We start from the raw sequence: 23528 nt of genomic DNA, 5'->3' as shown, positions 1-23528 counted from the left end.
TCATCTATTGTACATTCATGTTGCTTCACAGAAAATGGAAAAACTGAAGGATACGGTATGTACCGTAGCAGAGTATTTTGATAAGCTAATATATATAGAAGGCTATAAAAAAAAGTCACCCATTATTATAAAAAAAAATGTTCTATAAGATATGATAACTATGATAACTAAGTCCTTTTTGCTTGTACACTTTAAAACACTAGCAGGCCCAGCTATATATGTATCCAAATAATAAGCGGGGGGTGCTGCCGCATGAACCAACTAGTAATCAAAGCACAAATAACAAAACAGTAAACCATAAAGCGCACACCCGAATAAATGTACAAAAAAATATTTTATTACAAAATACACAATACACTTACAATATGTCTAATCAGACAACAAACAAACCCCCATATAAACATTTAAAAAGGCATAAAAAGTAAGAGCCCCCGCCAGCAGTCACCCATTATTATAAAAAAAATTAAAAAAATGTTCTATTAGATATGATAAGTACTTTTTGCTTGTACATCCAGACATAGGGCACTAATAAAGGGCATATCTAATACTTATTTTCTAGACTTTACAATTAAATTCCCTTTAGGGTACGTTCACACCAGCAAATTTTGACGCGAGTTTCCCACTGCGAGTTTAAGTGGAATTTCCGCAGCAGAAAATCTGCATGACATTGACTTCAATGGGGGTAATGCCTACTGAGGTGTGACTAGGTGTGATTGACAGCCAAGACACAACCCGACATCAACTGAGTGTGCGGCTTGCGAACTAGTCACCGTCCCTGGGCAGTAATTGCGCCTTTTCAGGCCCTAATCCCACCAATTCCTGACTGACAGCCCAGACACTCACGCTAGCCCGAAGCCACATTGTTGTGTCCCAGAGCAGGGTCACCTTTATCTATCATGTACACTGTTGGGGGGGGGGGCTTTTGCCACAAATGTCCCCAGCTCAGCCTCATGTCTAATTCTGCTATGCAAGTGTATTTTTCTATAAATGTATATGTCTTCTGCATGCACTAAGCCAATACAAGTGTAAGGAGTTAAAGGGGTACTCCCGTGAAAAACTTTTTTATTTTTTTAAATCAACTGGTGCCAGAAAGTGAAACATTTGTAAATTACTTCTATTAAAAAAAATCTTAATCCTTCCAGTACTTTTTAGGGGCTGTATACTACAGAGGAAATGCTTTCCTTTTTGGATTTCTCTTCTGTCACGAACACAGTGCTCTCTGCTGACCTCTGCTGTCCATTTTAGGAACTGTCCAGAGCAGGAGAAAATCCCCATAGCAAACATGTGCTGCTTTGGACAGTTCCAAAATGGACAGCAGAGGTCAGCAGAGAGCACTGTGGTTGTGACAGAAGAGAAATCCAAAAAGAAAAACATTTCCTCTGTAGTATACAGCCCCTAAAAAGTACTGGAAGGATTAAGATTTTTTTAATAGAAGTGATTTACAAATCTGTTTAACTTTCTGGCACCAGTTGATAAAAAAAAAAGTTTTCCACCAGAGTACCCCTTTAACTGCCTGTAACCAAAATCCTTATCTTCACTGTGTAAAGCTGGTAGCCAATTATAAGGCTTAGGGCTGTCCTGTCACCTCCCCAGTTCCCAGGGATAGGAGGAGAACCTAAAGCACATGTTTATGAGTTTCCCACTACAGGGGTAGTACCAACACAAGTGGATGCTTTATGGACAAAAGCAAAGCTGACGGGACCTCAAGCAAAGTAAGGGACTATGTCTAGGTATCCTCTGGGCTGGCACTGTCCAAAGGGACAGACTAACATCTGGAGTCTCCCTTCTGGATGTCCTCAGGTCAGTGATGTCTCAGAGAAAACCAAGTAAGCATTACCAAGTAACCATTTTAGAAAGCAGGAAGGAGAAAATCCCCATAGCAAACATATGCTGCTCTGGACAGTTCCTAAAATGGACAGCAGAGGTCAGCAGAGAGCACTGTGGTCAGGACATCAGAGGAAATGCATTTCTTTTTTGGAATTCTCTTTAGTATACAGCCCCTAAAAAGTACTGGAAGGATTAAGATTTTTTTAATAGAAGTGATTTACAAATCTGTTTAACTTTCTGGCACCAGTTGATTTAAAAGAAAAAAAAGTTTTCCACGGGAGTAGCCCTTTAAGTAGTGGTTAGTGGAAAAAGGTGGTTCTCTCCACATTCACAGATGGGCCAGCAGACATCAAAGCATGGTAGGAATACTACCCTCTAATACAAGTTGCTGCTCTGTATATAGGGTAAAACTTAGTGATGAGTTCCCTTTATTATGAATTGACCTTTTCACCTGTAGGATCGTTGCCTGACCTCAAGGCTCCACAGACGCACTTCATAAGTTAGCCTTAAATTGCATTTTGTCAGGCAAAACCAACAGAAGCTTTGTGTTACGATATATTGCTCAGCCTGGAAATGCTGTAGTTTCCCTGACTGGGCTCTAAAGTGAACCTGTCAGCTCTCCTAATATGTCTGCTTTTGTGAATACGAGGTTTATGATCAGTGCAGACCTGGATTTAGCCCCAAACATTGTCCCTACCTACTTGGACAACCTAAATGGTGGCTCTCCAATGGTTGGTCCCTATGCTGGACTATGTACAGGGGTATCAAGAAGCGACAAATAGTCTAGGTCAAAAACACAGGCAAAAAACGGTACCAAATCAGAAGACAAAGAGTAATCAGGAGCCTGCCAGAGGGTCAGAATCAAGAGGGCAGCATGGTACAAAATTGGAGAGTGGCAAGCATCAAACCTAGAGAATGATGAAGTACAAAGTCACCAGGGAGGAGCAAACTCAGATCACTGGAGGTCAGAACAGGAGGTGCGGTCCCATGACATGCGGGGCCATTGTCAAGATGACAAGGAAAGCTGCCAGGAGTACTAAGAGGAAAGATGCTGGATAGGAGCTGGGCAAGGTACGTATGTAACATCTTGATAATACACATGTGAATAAAGTCTAATAGGATATTTGAAAAGTTTTTTGTTTTTTTTTTGGAACCATATCACAACCCTTACTCGAAATTTCTCTCTTTTTATGGGACAAATTTACATCGCTGCATCTTTTATAATTGTCTGTTTTACAGTATTACGAGCAAATTATATTCACCTGTAAGAATCATTTGCATAAATTTACACATAAAAATCTAAACCTCCAGGACATCATTTACAAACACTATTAAAGAGAACCTGTCATTAAACCATATTTTCTAATCTAACTCAGATTATATTCCCCAACTAGTCCTAACACCCCCTCCTGCCCTTAACATTTTTTTCCGAGCTTTAAAAAGCTGTGTATCATACCTTTCCCCTTGCTCACATTGTGTGAGCTACCGGCAGGAGAAAGTGGGCGTTCCCTAGCAGGCGTGACATCACTGAAGCCTGCGAGAGCTGTGCCCCGCACTCACTCACTGAGTTTGGTCTCCTGCCAGGCTGGGAAGAGACCTAACTAACTGTTTGACTTGTGGCAGGGAACAAAACAGAGCCACCTAGTGGATGTTTTTTCAATCCCATTAAAAACATATAAAGGTTGAGAATTTTAACAGCAAGTAAATAGCAAAGTGTCTTATAATTACATAAGGAACAATATATTAAAGGAGTAGTCTGGTGAAACATAACTTATCCCCTATCCTTTGGATAGGGGATATGTTATAGATTGCGGTGGGATCCGGGCGGGGTGGGGGGCCTGAATGGGGCCGCGGCAGAATACTGGAAAGGGGCATGGCAACCCCAGCACAGAGCACTGGCCAACACGCCCCCTCCATGTACCCCATAGAGATACATGGTGGGGGGGGGGGGTGTCGGCTGCGGCTTCCTGCGGGGTCAGACGGCCACTTCCGGCAAATTGCCGAGGTCCCCTGCAGGAGATCGCGAGGGTTCCCAGCGTTCGGACCCCCCTCGATCTATAACTTATCCCCTATCCTTAGGGGATAAGTTATATTTCACCAGACTACTCCTTTAAAAGTTTTGTGACAGGTACTTTTTGTCATCTTTTTTCAATGAGAAAAAATCTTGTTAAAAAACTTACCTGAATGAGTTCATCCAGCTCGGTTGCATTTACACAAGAATGTTCTGATACAAAGTTATTCTTCTGTATCACGATGGTGGTCCTCTGTGAGGTCTCGTAGGGTTGCTCCAAGGCTTTGAATACCGTGGCTCCAACAATCAGGTACAGGACAACCACGAGAAAAACTGTGGATACGGTTTTCCATTTCATCACACTCAGTGTGATGTCCCTCTCCTCCCGGGTAGACAATACGGGTGGTTTGGCTGAAAAGGAAAGCCTTGGTTTGCTGTTCTGAGCAGCTGCTTTTGGGTCCAGTAAATCAGGAGCTGCCACTAAGAAAAACACATAAAGACAAATAAATATATAGCTTGCTTTTAATAATGATTTATTAAAGTCTACAAAGTGTCCGTCTATCGAATATAGTAGAAGCCTATCAAAATTCTATATGGTCAGGGGTCTACCTCCCATAGCCCTTGACGAGAGGATGCCCAGCATAGAACTGCTTTCCCTGCTTCCCCTTACACAATCAATACTATTTGTACAAATCCATCTGCAGTTAGCTCCCCCTAGAGGTGGCTAAAAGCAGATTACATTTTATTATTTATAGGGGTTATCTGGCAGGGGGGGCGGATTTTCCGCTTCACAAATTCCGAAGTGTGAATTTGTGAACGGAAAACCATTCACTACACTAGACATTTTAGCAAGCGGAATTTCTGACGGAAATTTTACGACTGAATTTCTGTCGGAAATTCCGTAGTCTGAACCTAGCCTAACACAATAGGTGGACACTAGGACCAAGAGACAAAAAAAAAAAAAAAAAAAACAGGCTGAGCAGGAGCAAGTGCAACAAAATCAATACAAGAAAGAACTAAGGAACAACTGGACTGACTAGGAATAATACTAGGCTAGAAAACAGAACTGGAGCAGTGTTTCCCAACCAGGGTGCCTCCAGCTGTTGCAAGACTAAAACTCCCAGCATAGGAAGCTGTACAAGTAGCATTCTGGCATTAGAGTCGAGGAAGGAATGGCTTGGCACACAAGAAAAGTAAATAAGGAAGGGTTTGGCACACAAAAAAGCACTGGCGATGGCGTAGACGGGTATAGCAGATGCCTGGTGTAGGAGTTTTAAGGAATTCTAAGGAAACAGGGAAAGACGGCTCTAATATACAGAGTTGTTTTGCAGAAGGTGTCACCGGTCACTAAAATGTGACAAAAAGGATGTCATGGTGCAATGGTGGAGAAGAGCGGTGAACTGGATGTAAGACCGGACCACAAACCCATCCAGGAGTGGTCTGCAGGGGGCATATTGGGTGTGCAGAGGTACCACACCATAGCTAGGCCCCAATATTATGACTGCCCTCTATTAGATGGAAGCCCTGTTACTTATGGGGGAGATTTATCAAAACCTGTCCAGAGGAAAAGTTGCTGAGTTGCCCATAGCAACCAATCAGATCGCGTCAGATTCATTTTTAAAAAGGCCTTTGCAAAATGAAAGAAGCGATCTGATTGGTTGCTATGGGCAACTCAGCGACTTTTTCTCTGGACAATTGTGTATTGTGCCAAAGCCTTTTAATACATTTGGTGCATTTCACTATGGTTTATTCCTTCGCAGACCGTTTTGCCTTCCTTCAAGAACCATAGCTTTTTTTTATTTTTGACTTAACCATATGAATGCTTGTTTTCTGCAGGAGAAGCTGTGATCTTTAGTGGCATTATTTAGAGTGTACCTGTCATATCGCAGAAAAAAAATTATACTTATAAGGGTGCGTTCCCACCTGGCGTATACGCAGCGTATTTCGCGCTGGGCAAAATTTGCGTATTCCTCGCTCACTATACACACAGGGCTTTCCGGCGGCAGCCCTATGCGTGTAGTGAGTTTTGGAGGCGGGGCCGTGTGCCGGCGTGACTGTGACGCGCAGCTCAGCTTCCAAAACTCACTGCACACATAGGGCTGCTGCCGGAAAGCCCTGTGTGTATAGTGAGCGAGGAATACGCAGTGTATTTCCCGCTGCTGCCGCAAATTTTGCGCAGTGTGAAATACGCTTATATGCCAGGTGGAAACGCACCCTTAATGTTACTCACTAGGTCACGCAGATGCTTTACATGCCAATTTTATGTGTCCAGCTTCTGTATTTGGCTTACAGATCCCTCTGTTCTGCTGCTCACTCATTCTGACATCCACTGCTCAGGAAGGGGTGAGTCTACTTCGCAACGTAACATTTTTTTTTTCCACAGAAAATTCCACAGCCAGATGTCAGCTGGGATTCAATAGGGATATATGAAACGCCAGACCCATTGCCACATTTTTCACACCTCCTTGGCAGTTTTTAAAAATTACAGCATGCTATGGTAAGACTATGGTGTTTTTTGTTTTTTCATGGAATCTTGGCATTTTTTTTTCTCCCATAGACTCATATGGAAGGAATAAAGTCCGGGCATGCTAGGAGTTGTAGTTTTGCAGAAGCTGGAGGCACTCTGGTTGGGAAACACTGCCCTAGAAGGGCATATTGACATCATGGGAGGGGGTCGACATTAACTACTATCACATTTGTGTAGTTACTGCATGAACTTTTGTTGTGTATGTAATATCAGTCTACAAGGCAGCACCCGACCTTTATTAACATTCATCAACAGACTGCGTTCCCCCTGAAATCATTATATGGATTTACAATACGATGCACACAGATGAGAGCACTTGTGCTGACGCTGGCTAAATCCTTGTCTCTAGGGGGTCCATCCATCAAAATAATTACTGCTGGTATTACCTTGTATCTCAGACATCCTATTCCTTATCCTTATCCAGAGTTCCCATTTAAACACAACATCAAAAGCAGCAGCAAGGAGGACATTATAGAGAAGCTATGAGAAGTGTAAGCTGTAAAATCAGCACTGGCGTAGGATTTAATATTTTCTGTAAACTCCTGCAGTTACTTTGCTTACTTTTGTCTTTCTTTAGCTACCCGTCCCCCCTTCTCTCCTTCTTCCCCCTCTCCTCTACATTGACTTGTACCAGTGTTTCCCAACCAGGGTGCCCCCAGGTGTTGCAAAACGACAACTCCCAGAATGCCTGGACAGCCAAAGGCTGTCCAGGCATGCTGGGAGTTGTCGTTTTGCAACATCTGGAGGCACCCTGGTTGGGAAACACTGACTTCCCTAATATATGATCAAAGATTTACAAAATGGATGGATCTGTAGCCTCACATGACTATGGGGGAACAGAAGATATTTGCTATATTCATCTTATATGCAGCAACACTTTTTTCTATTCCAGCAAAGATCAGAATACCAGACATCATAGTGTTAAGAATTAATCTTGCCATAATTCCCCCCAGGTCGTGAGCAGCTCCTCAGCAGGGAACCCTTGTTATACCATTTAACTCTTTCTTTTCCTGCTGCCTAATCTAGAATTTTGGCAAGGATTCAAGATGAAAGAAGAAAGTGCTAAAGAGAATCTGCTGTCAATACAGAAATAATAAATTATTGGATATTACTGCGTCCCCTCACTGAACAAACTTTATGATCAGGACACTGAAAAGCATAATATGAGCAAAGTCTTAAGAAATGTAGTGGAGATCCAAAAAGGCTCAGGAGTTTAATGACGCTGGTTTAATGGGGTTTAATGGAGTACCCTTGCAGATCAGCTAAGTGACCTCTATAAGGTCTCCTATACACTGCACACACCGAAGAGGGAATCCCGCTCTCCTATGTCTCTATAGCACACCATAGGAGCAGCTTGGAAGACATTGTAGAGCAGTACTGAGCAGAGTAAGCTGTGAGTACACCACAGGAATGAAATACAATACAATATAAATCACTGTTTCTATTCACTGTACAAACGGAAGAGGAGATCCTGATCCCCTATATATCTTTAGCACAACCTTAAAAGCAGCAGCAAGGAGGACATTATAGAGAAGTAAGTAGCAGTGGAAGCTGTGAAATCAGCCCCGGGGTAGGATCTAATACTCTCTGTACATTCCTGTAGTCTTTCTGCAGTCACTCTGTTTTCTTCTGTCTCTCTAGCTACCCCACCCCACCCTGTCTTTTCTCCCTCTTCCTCCTCCCCTCTGACTTGTATGGGCAGCATGTAAGCTGATTTCTCAGTAATCTGCTAGTCAGTTTTGACTCTCAGCTAAGATGAGAATTTTTTTTTTTTAGTTTATGGGGAGTTTAGAAAAAAAAAAATAAAACTGGTTATAGAAGAAAGACAGTTTTCTCTAATAGAATATATTAGAATGTTTTTTAGATTTGTTCTGTGTAACGCCCCAATGGGTGTGGACCAGCTGCTCCATCTACTGGTTTGACTTTGGGACAAAATTAGGAGTAGATTCTAATTATTCCCTTAGTTTTCACCTTTTATCCCGCTCCTGGATGCGGAAGCTTGACTTTTGCTATAGGGGAGCTGAGATGCAGTCAGGTAGTGCAGCCTTGATAAATGCACAGACATGGTCAACAGTCCCGGTCATACACAGGAGAGTCAGCAAGGTACTGACAGTCAGGTCAGGAACACGGATCAGCAGGACAGCATTTTCTAGTAGTAAACTTCACAATTGATTGGTCAATAGGAGATGGGTGAAGCAGCCCTGACCACTGTCCAGATCATGAGCAAATCCCCAAAGCAAACCTCTCCTGCTCTGGACAGTTCCTGACATGGACATGGAGGTGTCAGCAGAGAGTACTGTGGTCAGACAGAAAAGAACTACACAACTTCCTCTGGAGCATTCAGCAGCTGATAAGTACTGGAAGGGTTAATATTTTTAAATAGAAGTCATTTACAAATCTGTATAACTTTCTGGCACTTGTTGATTTGATTGATTTTTCCACTGGAGTACCCCTTTAAAACTCATAGGTCTGAATATAATTTGTGTGTATTGCTACAAGGGCCTAACCCGGGGCCACAGGCCAGGCTAGAGAGGAGATAGAGCTTGAACATACACATTCAGAGCTGGATCGCCTTTGTATATGAGACACACTGCACTGTACACAGCACAAGCTCCTCTGATAGGGACTTTGGGATTCACATAGGAGGCTGGTGTTATTAGGGCAGGAACTTAATGTGAACAATTGGTCCTGGTAACAGATGCTTCACCATAATGTTTTAGGATCCAGTAAGGGTCATAAACCCATAACTACTGGGGGTGAATCTGACCACTGGGACCATTACCGATCTGGAGAATTAGACAGCTTAATTTCTATTTGCAACAAACATTTGTGTTCCCTCCCCAGTTATATTAATGGAAGCCATGGAAACAGCGAGAGAAAGTATTCAGCAATCCCAGCAACTAAGGTAGAGAGCAGGCATTCATGATATATATTAGTTATATACCTCCCCTCCAACTCTGTCTGTGTACTGCTGCTGCTATCTCTATGGGATTAGCATATATAGTAGTTATACACCTCCCCTTCAGCTCAATCTGTATATTGCTGGTATCTCTATGGGATCAGGATATGTAGTAGTTATACAGCTCCCCTCTAGCCCTATCTGTATACAGCCGTTGCTATCTTTATGGGATCAGGATATATAGTAGTTATACAACTCTCCTACAGCTCTTTCTGCATACTGCTGCTGCTTTCTCTATGGGATCAGTATATATAGTGGATATACACCTCCTCTTCAGCTCTATCTGTGTACTGCTGCTGCTTTCTCTATGGGATCAGTATATATTGTAGATATACACCTCCTCTTCAGCTCTATCTGTGTACTGCTGCTGTTATCTCTTTGGGTTTAGGATATATAGATCAGGACATATAGGGGGAGATTTCTCAAATCCTGTCCAGAGGAAAAGCTGCCCAGTTGCCCATAGCAACCAATCAGATTGCTACTTTCATTTTGCAGAGGCCTTGTAAAAAATGAAAGAAGCGATCTGATTGGTTGCTATGGGCAACTGGGCAACTTTTCCTCTTCACAGGTTTTGAGAAATCTCCCCCACAACATATATTTATATTTATTTTTCATGGTTGTCTTTGGTAAGCGAGTTCTGAAGTCATTTTTTTTGCTTTAGTTTTGTTTATGTGCTACATATTTATATACTAATACTAATATAGGGGGTTGATAAATTTGGAGCACATAAGCAAAACACCAAAAAAAGTCGCAGTTGAGACTTTTTTGAGACTTTTTTTTTTCAACTCTTTAAAAGTGCTCACAAAAGACAGTTTTGTAAGGCAGGTCAGACCTGGAGTTGCCTTGCAACTTTTTAAAAGGAGACTTTTTTATTTTATTTTTAACCTACGTGTGATGTGACATTCGCACTTCATAAATTCGCGACCACTGCAAAGTAAAAAAAATTACAGTTGCTTAGGTAACGCTATTTGCAATTGTATGTGTACCGCGAAAAGTCACCAAAAAATTTGTGGTGCGACTTTTTGTTCACCCGGAATAAGCCAAAAAAGGCTCTAGATAAATGAGTCCCTAGGTGTTTCTTGCTGCATGTTCTCTGGTTTTGCCATGATTTTCCCAAATTCGTGGTAACAGATGTTATTTAACCGCATTTGTGCAAATCACAATAAAAATTTGCAGCAGAAACAGCCAATATGTAGTAAAAACGTGTATAAAAATCCAGTGAAAATTCAACGTTCAAACACAGCCTAAAGACTTAAAATCTTCATATAGCACCTCACTTGTTATAATAGGTCAAATCACATGGGAAATTTAGGCAGCATTAGTAAGTAATCTCCGTGATGGATTTGGATCCAATATGGAGCCTATCCCATGTCTGCCACATCAGCTAAAACAGGTAAGCACATGGAATATACAACTTCTACATAATTATCTAATAATAGCCTGTGCTGCACCAGGGACGTGCACAGACATTTTGGGGGGCAGGGGCTGAAGTAAAAAACAGCACTTCTCAATATTACACACGTTAACACAACACAGTTTCTAAGGTAAGGGATCTCCGGCAGTCATGTCAGCTGAATGGGACCCACATCAACCCACGGAGGTCCCAATCAGTGAGGCATTATAGGGCAGGTACGTTTAAAGGGCAGGGGCTCAAGCCCCCTTCTGAGTCTATGAGTGCACATCCATGTGCTGCACTATATCAGCAAAAAAAAGTCAATGAGAGAGAATGGCACCCCGCAAAATGTATGTGGGGGTCTGATCGTCTTACAGGTCCAAGACAGGAGATCAGGTGATCAGGAGATCATCGATAGTAGTACTATGCAAAACATAAAATGTTTTGATGTTTAACCTCCTTGGCTGCTTGTACAGATTTTTCCCTAAAAATCTTTTTCTTACTGCTTATGAGCCACACAAAATATTCATAGTGGGGGACATGTATCATTATTTGTGTATGGTAGAAGCATTTTACCCCTTTTCCCGAATTCTAAATTATGTGCAGAAGCGCTAAATTTATCAATCAAGTGCAATGAGCTTCATAAATTGGGGGTAAATATAGAAATCTCCTAAATCCACTCTTTGGAAAATAGAATCAATGATTTAGAGCATCTTGCTACGTTAAGTCCAAGATGGCTTATACTTGCGCAAAAAAAACAGCTCCTGCGGCAAAATTTTTGGTGTAAAAAAAAAGTACGCAGGTAATAAATCCATGTGTACTATATATGGCACTCCAAGGTACCCTGATTCAGCCACATCTGGAGGACATGCTCTATCAAAACGTGCGCAAAAAAATTGCGCAAAAAAAGGGCTTGCGCAAAATTTTGCGCAAAAAAATACACACAAAGCAGGGGTAAAATCTTTGATACATGTCCCCCAGTGTTCTTAAGGGCATTGTCTAGTATGTCTAGTATATGGGGGAAAATGCCTCTTTTCCCCCATACTTATCAGGCTCCTTCACTGCTCCCCTCTCCAAACTCATCATTCTCTCGTCTTGAGAGACAAGACTCAGCTCACTGAGGGATTAGATTAAATGCTGACTATAAAAGTCTTAAGAGAGGGGAGGAAGATGGAGAGAAGGGGAAATGGCAGAAGAGGGGTGGTTGAAAAGATCTCATGGCAGACTGAGAGACTACAGAGAAATGAACAGATTTATTGCAGTGTATTCACAGTTAACTCTGCTCAGTGCTGCTTTATAATGTCCTCCATGCTGCTGCTTAGGTGTACTATAGGGACATTATTCAGTGTATTAAGTTAGTTCAGGAAAGATTGAAAATTGCCTACAGAGGGGAAGACTAGTTAAAATGCCATATACAGGTTACATATTGGTCAGGAATAGTGATGCTTCTCCTGTACACATACACGACAGCTTATTCTGATAATGACCAGACGCAACATGAATACTTTAAATGAGGTCAATGTAGTGCCTAAAACTATCTTAAGCTTATTGCACAAGTCCCAAGTTTCAGGCCCACATGATTTTCAGTTCCAGCATGGGGAGACACAGGTCATGCTGGGCAATACAGTTTCAGAGATGAAGGGGAGGGTATAAGTACTATATAGTCTGAGCTCTTAACAGAAGTATACAGATAGAGCTGTAAGGGAGATGTATAACTACTCTATATCCTGGTCCAACAGATACAGCAGCAACAGTATACAGATAGAGCTAGAAAGAGAGGTTTATAACTACTATACATCCTGATTCCATAGATATAGCAGCAGTATACAGATAAAATTTAAGGGGAGGTGTATATCTACTATATATCCTGATCCCATAGAGATAGCAGCAGCAGTATACAGATAGAGCTGGAGGGGAGGTGTATATCTACTGTATATCCTGATCCCATAGAGATAGCAGAAGCAGTATACAGATAGAGCTGGAGGGGAGGTGTATAACTACTATATATCCTGATCCCATAGAGATAGCAGGAGCAGTATATAGACAGAGGTCAAAGGGGAGGGGTCTGTGAGCTAGCTCCTGCAATTTAATGATGTTATGATGTCATTCTGTAGTTCACAGAAATAAGCCGACCCAGGACTGACTTCTCCTTATACACATTAAGTACAGTAATTTTGCGAGAATCAGACTGGTGATCACATGACTAAATCAGAGAAATTAAACGCATGGATGCAGCTGTGCTGGAATGATACAGATGGCGCTGTGTGACTAGTGATACAGTAAACCTAGTAAAACCTAGAGTGCTGCTTTATAGGGGTACTACGGTGCTCCAGCCTTCTGAACATTTTGTTCAGAACCCTCGGAGCCAGAGGCCATGATCGTGACGTAGCGGCCATGCCCCTCGTGACATTACACCACGCCCCCTCCATTCATGTGGGACACATCCCCTCCCATAGACAAGAATGGAGGAGCATGACGTGATGTCACGAGGGGCGTGGCTGTGTCATCATGACCACTGCCGCAGGAACCCAGCATTTGTTTAGAACGCTGAGTGCTGCGGGAGATCGCGAGGGGCCCCAGCAGCGGGACTCCCGCGATCAGACATCTTATCCCCTATTTTTTGGATAGGATATAAGATATCTAGCAGCAGAGTACCTTTCACCCCTTAAGACGTGCTGTAAATGTACGACGTTGCATAGCGATACTTCGCGCACTGCGCCGTACATTAACAGAGCAGCTGTGATGCGAGCGCAGGAGCTGTACTCGCTTCATTCACCGCGGGTCCCGGCGGCTGTCAACAGCCACGGACACGCCGGTAATGGAGGACATGAGAGATCGTGCTGATGTCTACCATTAACCCCTCAGATGCCATGATCAATACAGTGGCTGAATAAAATGGTTGATCTGATCACCCGCGGCACTGCGGGGATCAGATCAACCAAGATCACAGATGGCGGTCTCCTCACCTACCTCTGTCCGTCTTCCGGGGTCTTCTGCGCTGATCTGCCTTCCAGCAGAACAGAGCAGAAGATCGCTGATAATACTGATCAGTGTTATGCTCAATGCATAGCACTGAACAGTATTAGCAATCTAATGATTGCTATAAACAGTCCCTTATGGGGACTTAAAAAGTTTAAAATAAATGTAAAAAGAAAAGTTTTAAAACAAAAGTAAAAAAAAAGAGAAAAGCCCCTCCCCCAATAAAGTTTTAAATCCCCCCTTTTCCCAATATTAATACAAAAAAAAGTGTAGAAAATGATAAGTAATAAACATATTTGGTATCGTCGCATGCCTAAATGTCCGAACTATAAAAATATAATGTTAATAATCCCCTACGGTAAACGGCGTAAACGTAAAAAAAAAAAAGTTAAAAATTTCAGCTTTTTTGTCACATCAAACTGCAAAAAAAAAATAACAAAAACTGATCAAAAAGTCACATATACACAAAAGTGGTACTAAAACAAACTACAGATCATGGTGCAAAAAAATGAGCCCTCATATCCCTGAACATGAAAAAAGTAGGAAAGTTAGAGGTGGTCAAAATAGGGAAATTTTAAACGTACTAATTTTGATTTTGTAAAAAAAAAAAAAAAAAAAAAAAAATAAAGTTTGAGATTTTTTAAAAATCAGTACAATAGAAATGCATGTAACCATGGGTATTATTTTAATCGTATTGACCCAGACAATAAAGAAAACATGTATTTTTTACCATAAAGTCTACAGCGTAAAAATGAAATCCCCCCCCCAAATTAGCAAAATTATGATTTTTGTTTAAATTTCCTTACACAAAAAAATATTTTTTTGTTTTACCATATATTTTAGGTTAAAATGAGGGATGTAATTACAAAGCACAACTGGTCACGCAAAAAACAAGCCCTCATATGGGTCTGTGAATGGAAATTTACAAAAGTTATGGATTTTAGAAGGCGAGGAGGAAAAAAAGAAAAACGCAAAAATAAAATTGGCTGCGTCCTTAACCCCTTAACGACGCAGGACGTAAATGTACGTCCTGGTGAGGTGGTACTTAACGCACCAGGACGTACATTAACGTCCTAAGCATAACAGTGAGCATCGGAGCGATGCCCAGAAATGCGCGGCAGGTCCCAGCTGCTGATAGCACCCAGGGACCCGCCTGTAATGGCGGACATCCGCGATCCCATGGATGTCCGCCATTAACCCCTCAGATTCCGTGATCAATACAGATCACGGCATATGCAGCATCGCGGTCATTAAAATGGATGACAATGAACTCTATGCTCTATTCTTGCTGCTGCAAGATTTTTCTTTCTTTATTTTTATTTTTTCTATTTTACTGAATTGAAAATTGTATTGATAAAATAATAAACAGTTAAATAAAAAATAAAAAAATGGATGATCGGATCGCCCGCAGCGCTAGCCGCGGCAATCCGATCATACAGCATGATAGACGGAGGTCCCCTCACCTGACTCTGACGCCTTCCCGGTGTCTTCTGCTCTGGTCTGCCTTCCCGCAGGCCAGAGCAGAAGATGACCGATAATGCTGATCAGTGCTATGTCCTATACATAGCACTGAACAGTATTAGCAATCAAATGATTGCTATAAATAGTCCCCTATGGGGACTATTAAAGTGTAAAAATTAAAGTAAAAAAAGTAAAAAAAAAATCAGAAAAAAAAATGGGAAAAACCCCCTCCCCCAATAAAAATGGAAATTGTCCCATTTTCCCTATTTCACCCCCAAAAAGTGAAGTGTTAAAAAAATTTTTAGATACATATTTGGTATTGCCACGTGCGTAAATATCTGAACTATTAAAATAAAATGTTAATGATACCGTTCAGTGAACGGCGTGAAGGAAAAAATAAATAAAGGCCAAAATAGATGCTTTTTTATACCATTTTATTCCCCCAAAAAATCATAAAAAATAGATTAAAAGTTCTATATAAGCAAATATGGTATCAATAAAAAGTACAGATCACGGTGCAAAAAATGAGCCCTCATAACGCCGCTCATACGGAAAAATGAAAAAGTTATAGGTCTTCAAAATAGGGGGATTTTAAACGTAATAATTTGGTTAAAAGTTTGCGATTTTTTTAAGCGCAACAGTAATAGAAAAGTGTATTATCATGGGTATCATTTTAATCATATTGACTCAAAGAATAAAAAACACATGTCATTTTTACCGTAAATTGTACGGCGTGAAATCGAAACCTTCCAAAATTAGCAAAATTGCGGTTTTCTTTTTAATTTCACCACACAAATTTTTTTGGTTGCGCCATACATTTTATGGTAAAGTGAGTGATGGCATTACAACGGACAACTGGTCGCGCAAAAAACAAGCCCTCATACTAGTCTGTGGATGAAAATATAAAAGAGTTATGATTTTTTGAAGGGGAGGAGGAAAAAATGAAAACGTAAAAATTAAATTGTCTGCGTCCTTAAGGCCCAAATGGGCTGCGTCCTTAAAGGGGTACTCCCGTGGAAATTTTTTTTTTTTTTTTAAATCAACTGGTGCCAGAAAATTAAACAGATTTGTAAATCACTTCTATTAAAAAATCTTAATCCTTCCAGTACTTTTTAGGGTCTGTATACAAAAGAGAAATCCAAAAAAGAAATGCATTTCCTCTGATGTCATGACCACAGTGCTCTCTGCTGACCTTTGCTGTCCATGTTAGGAACTGTCCAGAGCAGCATATGTTTGCTATGGGGATTTTCTCCAGCTCTGGACAGTTCCTAAAATGGACAGCAGAGGTCAGCAGAGAGCACTGTGGTCAGGACATCACAGGAAATGCATTTCTTTTTGGATTTCTCTTTAGTATACAGCACCTAAAAAGTACTGGAAGGATTACGATTTTTTAATAGAAGTGATTTATAAATCTGTTTAACTTTCTGGCACCAGTTGATTTAAAAAAAAAGAAAAAAAAAAAAAAAAAGGTTTCCATGAGAGTACCCCTTTAAGGTCAAAATGGGCTGTGTCCTAAAGGGGTTAAGCATACATGCTGCTGCTCCACTGAAACTCTGCAGGAAAGAACGCATCCATGGTAATACCTCTAGGATTTATGGGTGGGTGATAACTGGTTTTGCCTAGAAAACCCCTTCAGTCCCGTCTCTAGTCCAGTCTCTTGCATTTCAATAACAATTCTCTGTGGGCCACCATCTGTTACTGTAACATGTAAATGCTTCTAGTCACAGCAGAACTATGAAGTCTGACAGCTGCGGAGATGTTTATCCACGGAGATCCTGACTTCCAGTTATAAGACAACAGAAATGCTTTTGGAGATATTCTTATTATGAGTCAGGGGACGGCAATATATGTATATTTAGTGATTTATACATAGCTGTGGGCAGTCAGGGCCCAGGCCGCTCTTTACTAGTGATGAGCGGCATAGGCCATATTCGAATTCGCGAAATTCGCAAATATATGCACGAATATTCGTCATATATTCGCGAAATTCGCATATTCTTTATATAAATTTTTTTTGCGCATATATGAAAATATGTGCGCATATGAGAAAATATATGTGCATTTTCATGAATATTGAGCTCTCCCTTCTTTAATGGTATAGGGAACTAATGGGCTAGTGTAGTGGTCTCCAACCTGCGGACCTCCAGATGTTGCAAAACTACAACTCCCTATACCAACTCTTTAATGGTATAGGGAACTAATGGGCTAGTGCAGTGGTCTCCAACCTGCGGACCTCCAGATGTTGCAAAACTACAACTCCCTATACCAACTCTTTAATGGTATAGGGAACTAATGGGCTAGTGCAGTGGTCTCCAACCTGCGGACCTCCAGATGTTGCAAAACTACAACTCCCAGCAGGCCCGGACAGCCGTTGGCTGTCCGGGCCTGCTGGGAGTTGTAGTTTTGCAACATCTGGAGGTTCGCAGGTTGGAGACCACTGCACTAGCCCATTTGTTCCCTATACCATTAAAGAAGGGAGGGCTCAACATTCGCGAATAGGCGAAGAGCAGAGAGGGACGCAGTGATCACTGTGATGTGTAAAACATGAAAAGCAGAAGACTTGAAAAAAAGCTGCACTCACCGACTGAGAAGTATTTGCCAAACGATGCTTTATTCCAAGTGTCCATACAGCAGACGGCAAGTCAATAGCTGGAGGTGCGGGGAGCGAGAGCCAAAGCTCTCAGGTGCGGGGGGGCGTACCACTAGACATCACTGTGATGTCTACTGCGAACAAAGGAAAAAAAAAAAAAGCAAATATTCATAATTGGGAATATATAGTGCTATATTCGCAATATTCGCGAATTCGCGAATATGCGATATTGGCGATTAAAATTCGAATTTCGAATATTTGTGAGCAACACTACTCTTTACTGACTGAGATGCCCTGGTTACCAGTCATCGCTGCCACCTGCTCTGATCTTTCCTGTTACCCACACGACATGACTTCCTTCAACTCAGGACTTGTTGATGTTGTGAAATTTTATTAAGGAAGGGGAAATTCACTGCGTAACTTAATAAGCATCACCATGACTCGGAGCTGTCTCCCGCTAACCCATGCCGTGACCCAGCCATGACTCTTCTTCAGCTCCTTGTTAAGAAGGGGCACACGAATCTTGGCACACAGAGCCCTGGCTTCATCCATTGGTCGTGACTGCTGAGATACGATATACCGCACTGGAGCGCACCTGTGTGTGTTCTCCATCAGAACGGAGACAGCTAAGCAGGAAAACCAGGAATGATGAAAGGACTGTACGGGCAATGCTGGTGACTCGCCAAGAATGAAGTCTATTATAGAGCAGTTTCAGTCAGGGCTACCAGAGTATCCAGGATTTATAAATACCCTTCAATACGCCTAAAACTTTAACACCCATCATGCCACAAATAATACTGCTCCTATATACACTATTATAACTTCTATAATACTGCCCCTTTGTACAACAATATAACTACTATAATACTGCCCCCATGTACTAGAATATAGCTACTATAATACTGCTCCTATATACAAGAATATAACTACTATAATACTGCTCCTATATACAAGAATATATCTACTATAATACTGCTCCTATATACAAGAATATAACTACTATAATACTGCCTCCTATATACAAGAATATAACTACTATAATACTGCCCCTATGTACAAGAATATAACTACTATAATACTGCCTCCTATATACAAGAATATAACTACTATAATACTGCTCCTATATACAAGAATATAACTACTATAATACTGCCTCCTATATACAAGAATATAACTACTATAATACTGCTCCTATATACAAGAATATAACTACTATAATACTGCTCCTATATACAAGAATATAACTACTATAATACTGCTCCTATATACAAGAATATAACTAATATAATACTGCTCCTATATACAAGAATATAACTACTATAATACTGCTCCTATATACAAGAATATGACTACTATAATACTGCCTCCTATATACAAGAATATAACTACTATAATACTGCCCCCATGTACTAGAATATAACTACTATAATACTGCTCCTATATACAAGAATATAACTACAATAATACTGCTCCTATATACAAGAATATATCTACTATAATACTGTCCCTATATACAAGAATATAACTACTATAATACTGCCTCCTATATATAAGAATATAACTACTATAATACTGCCCCTATGTACAAGAATATAATTACTATAATACTGCCTCCTTTATACAAGAATATAACTACTATAATACTGCTCCTATATAAAAGAATCTATCTACTATAATACTGCTCCTATATACAAGAATATAACTACTATAATACTGCCTCATATACACAAGAATATAACTACTATAATACTGCCTCCTATATACAAGAATATAACTACTATAATACTGCTCCTATATACAAGAATATAACTCCTATAATACTGCCTCCTATATACAAGAATATAACTACTATAATACTGCTCCTATAAACAAGAATATAACTATCATAATACTGCTCCTATATACAAGAATATATCTACTATAATACTACTCCTATATACAAGAATATAACTAGTATAATACTGCTCCTATATACAAGAATATAACTACTATAATACTGGACCTATATACAAGAATATAACTACTATAATACTACACCTATATACAAAAATATAACTCCTATAATACTGCACCTATTTACAAGAATATAACTACTATAATACTGCTCCTATATACAAGAATATAACTACTATAATACTGCTCCTATATACAAGAATATAACTACTATAATACTGCCTCCTATATACAAGAATATAACTACTATAATACTGCTTCCTATATACAAGAATATAACTACTATAATACTGCTCCTATATACAAGAATATAATACTGCCTCCTATATATATATAAGAATATAACTACTATAATACTGCTCCTATATACAAGAATATAATACTGCCCCTATGTACAAGAATATAACTGCTATAATACTGCTCCTATATGCAAGAATATAACTACTATGAAAAATGCTCCTATATACAAGAATATGACTACTATAATACTGCCTCCTATATACAAGAATATAACTACTATAATACTGCTCCTATATACAAGAATATAACTACTATAATACTGCACCTATATACAAGAACATAACTACTATAATACCGCTCCTATATACAAGAATATAACTACTATAATACTGCTCCTACATACAAGAATATAACTACTATAATACTGCTCCTATATACAAGAATATAACTACTATAATACTGCCTCCTATATACAAGAATATAACTTCTATAATACTGCACCTATATACAAGAACATAACTACTATAATACTGCTCCTATATACAAGAATATAACTACTATAATACTGCTCCTTTATACAAGAATATAACTACTATAATACTGTATTTTTGGAGCAAGTGATACATTCAGAGCACAAACCAGAATTGCATTGCTCTGTTACCATGTAAAGCACTGAGACACAGATGACAGCAAGTGTCAATTTGCATGACCTCCCAGGGGTCACATCGGATTCCCAGAAAAGTGAATACTATGAAAAAACTTTGGTATGATAATGAGGTTTCCTAGGAAATTGGCCTTGTCAGCAAATTGGGAATACGAGAAAGCAGTCATTAGAAAGAGATAGAGAGATAGATAGATAGATAGATAGATATGAGATAGATAGATAGATATGAGATAGATAAATAGATATGAGATAGATAAATAGATATGAGATAGATAGATAGATAGATAGATATGAAATAGATAGATAGATAGATAGATAGATAGATATGAGATAGATATGATAGAGATAGATATGAGATAGATATGATAGAGATAGATAGGAGATAGATAGATAGATAGATAGATAGATAGATATGAGATAGATATGAGATAGATAGATAGATAGATAGATAGATAGATATGAAATATATAGATAGATAGATATGAGATAGTTCAGTGGTCCCCAAACTGTGGCCCTCAAGATGTTGCAAAACTACAATTCCCAGCATGCCTGGACAGCCCTTGGCTGTCCAGGCATGTTGGGAGTTGTAGTTTTGCAACATCTGGAGGGCCACAGTTTGGGTACCACTGAGATAGATAGATAGATAGATAGATAGATTGATAGATATGAGATCGATAGATAGATATGAGATATAGATAGATAGATATGAGATAGATATGAGATAGATGATAGATATGAGATAGATGATAGATAGATATGAGATAAATAGATAGATATGAGATAGATATGAGATAGATAGATAGATATGAGATAGATAGATAGATATGAGATAGATAAATATGAGATAGATATGATAGATGTGAGATAGATAGATGATAGATAGATAGATGTGAGATAGATAGATAGATATGATAGATGTGAGATAGATAGATGATAGATAGATAGATAGATAGATAGATAGATATGAGATAGATAGATATGAGATAGATATGATAGATGTGAGATAGATAGATGATAGATAGATAGATGTGAGATAGATAGATATGATAGATGTGAGATAGATAGATGATAGATAGATAGATGTGAGATAGATGATAGATAGATAGATAGATAGATAGATAGATAGATAGATAGATAGATGTGAGATAGATAGATAGATAGATGTGAGATAGGTAGATGTCATGCAGTAATGAATGTAGGTATAATCCCCATTACTCTGCAGCCTTCTCCCAGCACATGCCTCATTACTATACATGCAGAGTCCTGGATCTCCTCCTGCTCAGTGCTGAATAACACACAGGGAATATATCAGACAGACTACAAATCCCAAACACATTATGGAAGGAGAAGAGATTCTTCCCAATCTGAATATTTCAGTATCCCAGATGCTCCTTATTCCAATCCCCCTCACACAATACAAACCCTTCTCTCTACCCACAAGCCATCCCTGCCAGTCCAGCTGGTGAACAGTCTCCTCAGCCCACACCTTCAGCAAACAGCAGGTTAATTAAATAGGGAAGCAAAAGAAGCCAAAGGGTGAAAAAAATAATCTATAAAAGAAAATCCTGGACGACTGGCAGTGAAGGAGTTAAATCCCGTTCCAGCTCCAAGATGGAAACATTTGTTTCACTCATTGTAAAGAATCCATAGAACACATACATTAGACCAGTGTTTCCCAACCAGGGTGCCTCCAGATGTTGCAAAACTACAACTCCCAGCATGCCTGGACAGCCTTTGGCTGTCCAGGCATGCTGGGAGTTGTAGTTTTGCAACATCTGGAGGCACCCTGGTTGGGAAACACTGCATTAGACGATGTAGTAACAAGGCAGGCAGTGAGGGGGCAGGAAGGGGTTAAGTGCTGTTCAGCTTTAAAATGGAAACATTGTTGCAGTTGTTGACATTCTAGGACGTTAAAAATGGAAATATTTACAAACAAGGAATAAGTAACAAGAGTGATACAATGTATACAGCAAATGACAACCTGTAGAGCTGCACCACAATCCGAAGCATGTCCCGCAGGGGCTCTCTGGTACTTGTAGTTCTTCAGAGCCTGCCACAGTCACTATAAAGGGCATTTGCCTCTAGACTAGTACTTACTTTTCATTTCCAGGCTCTTTGTAGGTTCCTCTCTGGGAAGCAAGGCATTGTTCAATTGTGTGTTGCTATTGCATTCAAGAATAGGAGGACTGTATATAAATAAAAGCACCAGCTGGAGAGACTGTAGAGACTGGAGAGACTGTGTCCACAGAGTGCCAGGGCTGAGAGACAGAGATGCTGGAGAAGAGAGAGGAGTCTACGAGCAGCTACTGTGGAGAGTCATGGGATGTGTGATGGTGATGGTGATGATGATGATGATGTGGAGGGAGGAGAGTGTGAGGCTGGATCCAAGGGATTTCACTGGAAATGAAAGGACTGGAGGAAAAGGCTGGTGTGAATGAGGCCAGAAGGAGCAAGCTGTGTATACACCAAGGAGAGAGAGAGGGGGGGGCAGGCAGGTGCAGGGAGACAGAGGCATGCAATGTGCAGGGAGGAAGAAGAAGAGCAGAGAAGAACAGAGAAGAACAGAGATGAGCAGAGAAGAACAGAGAAGAACAGAGAAGAACAGAGAAGAGCAGAGATGAGCAGAGAAGAACAGAGATGAGCAGAGAAGAGCAGAGATGAGCAGAGAAGAACAGAGAAGAGCAGAGATGAGCAGAGAAGAGCAGAGATGAGCAGAGAAGAACAGAGAAGAGCAGAGATGAGCAGAGAAGAACAGAGAAGAACAGAGAAGAACAGAGAAGAGCAGAGATGAGCAGAGATGAGCAGAGAAGAACAGAGAAGAGCAGAGATGAGCAGAGAAGAACAGAGAACAGAGAAGAACAGAGAAGAGCAGAGATGAGCAGAGAAGAACAGAGAAGAGCAGAGATGAGCAGAGAAGAACAGAG

General features: G+C 40.2%; 1 protein-coding gene across 7 annotated transcripts in view; it reads right to left on the bottom strand.

Annotated features, from left to right (window-relative positions):
* Positions 1-23095, bottom strand: part of KCNK2 (potassium two pore domain channel subfamily K member 2) — a 209851-nt gene extending 186756 nt beyond the window's left edge. Inside the window, exons 1-3 of one of the 7 annotated variants that reach the window (XM_056568323.1) lie at positions 22702-23095; positions 17739-17881; positions 4008-4318 (exon numbers count right to left, since the gene is read on the bottom strand). In XM_056568323.1, coding sequence (XP_056424298.1) covers positions 4008-4318; positions 17739-17784 — 357 coding nt within the window. In that variant the 5' untranslated portion in view covers positions 17785-17881; positions 22702-23095. Of the gene's footprint in view, positions 1-4007; positions 4319-5263; positions 5307-8336; positions 8582-9590; positions 9755-17738; positions 17882-22585 lie in introns of those variants that run through there. The other 6 variants (XM_056568325.1, XM_056568321.1, XM_056568327.1 and 3 more) reach the window with 6 other exon arrangements.
* Positions 23096-23528: the final 433 nt, after the last annotated feature.

Source organism: Hyla sarda, chromosome 3 (genome assembly GCF_029499605.1).
Source record: "Hyla sarda isolate aHylSar1 chromosome 3, aHylSar1.hap1, whole genome shotgun sequence".
NCBI classification, from domain to species: Eukaryota; Metazoa; Chordata; class Amphibia; order Anura; family Hylidae; genus Hyla; species Hyla sarda.
The sequence above is the reverse complement of the archived record's forward strand: the minus strand, read 5'-3'. Positions and strand labels throughout refer to the sequence as shown.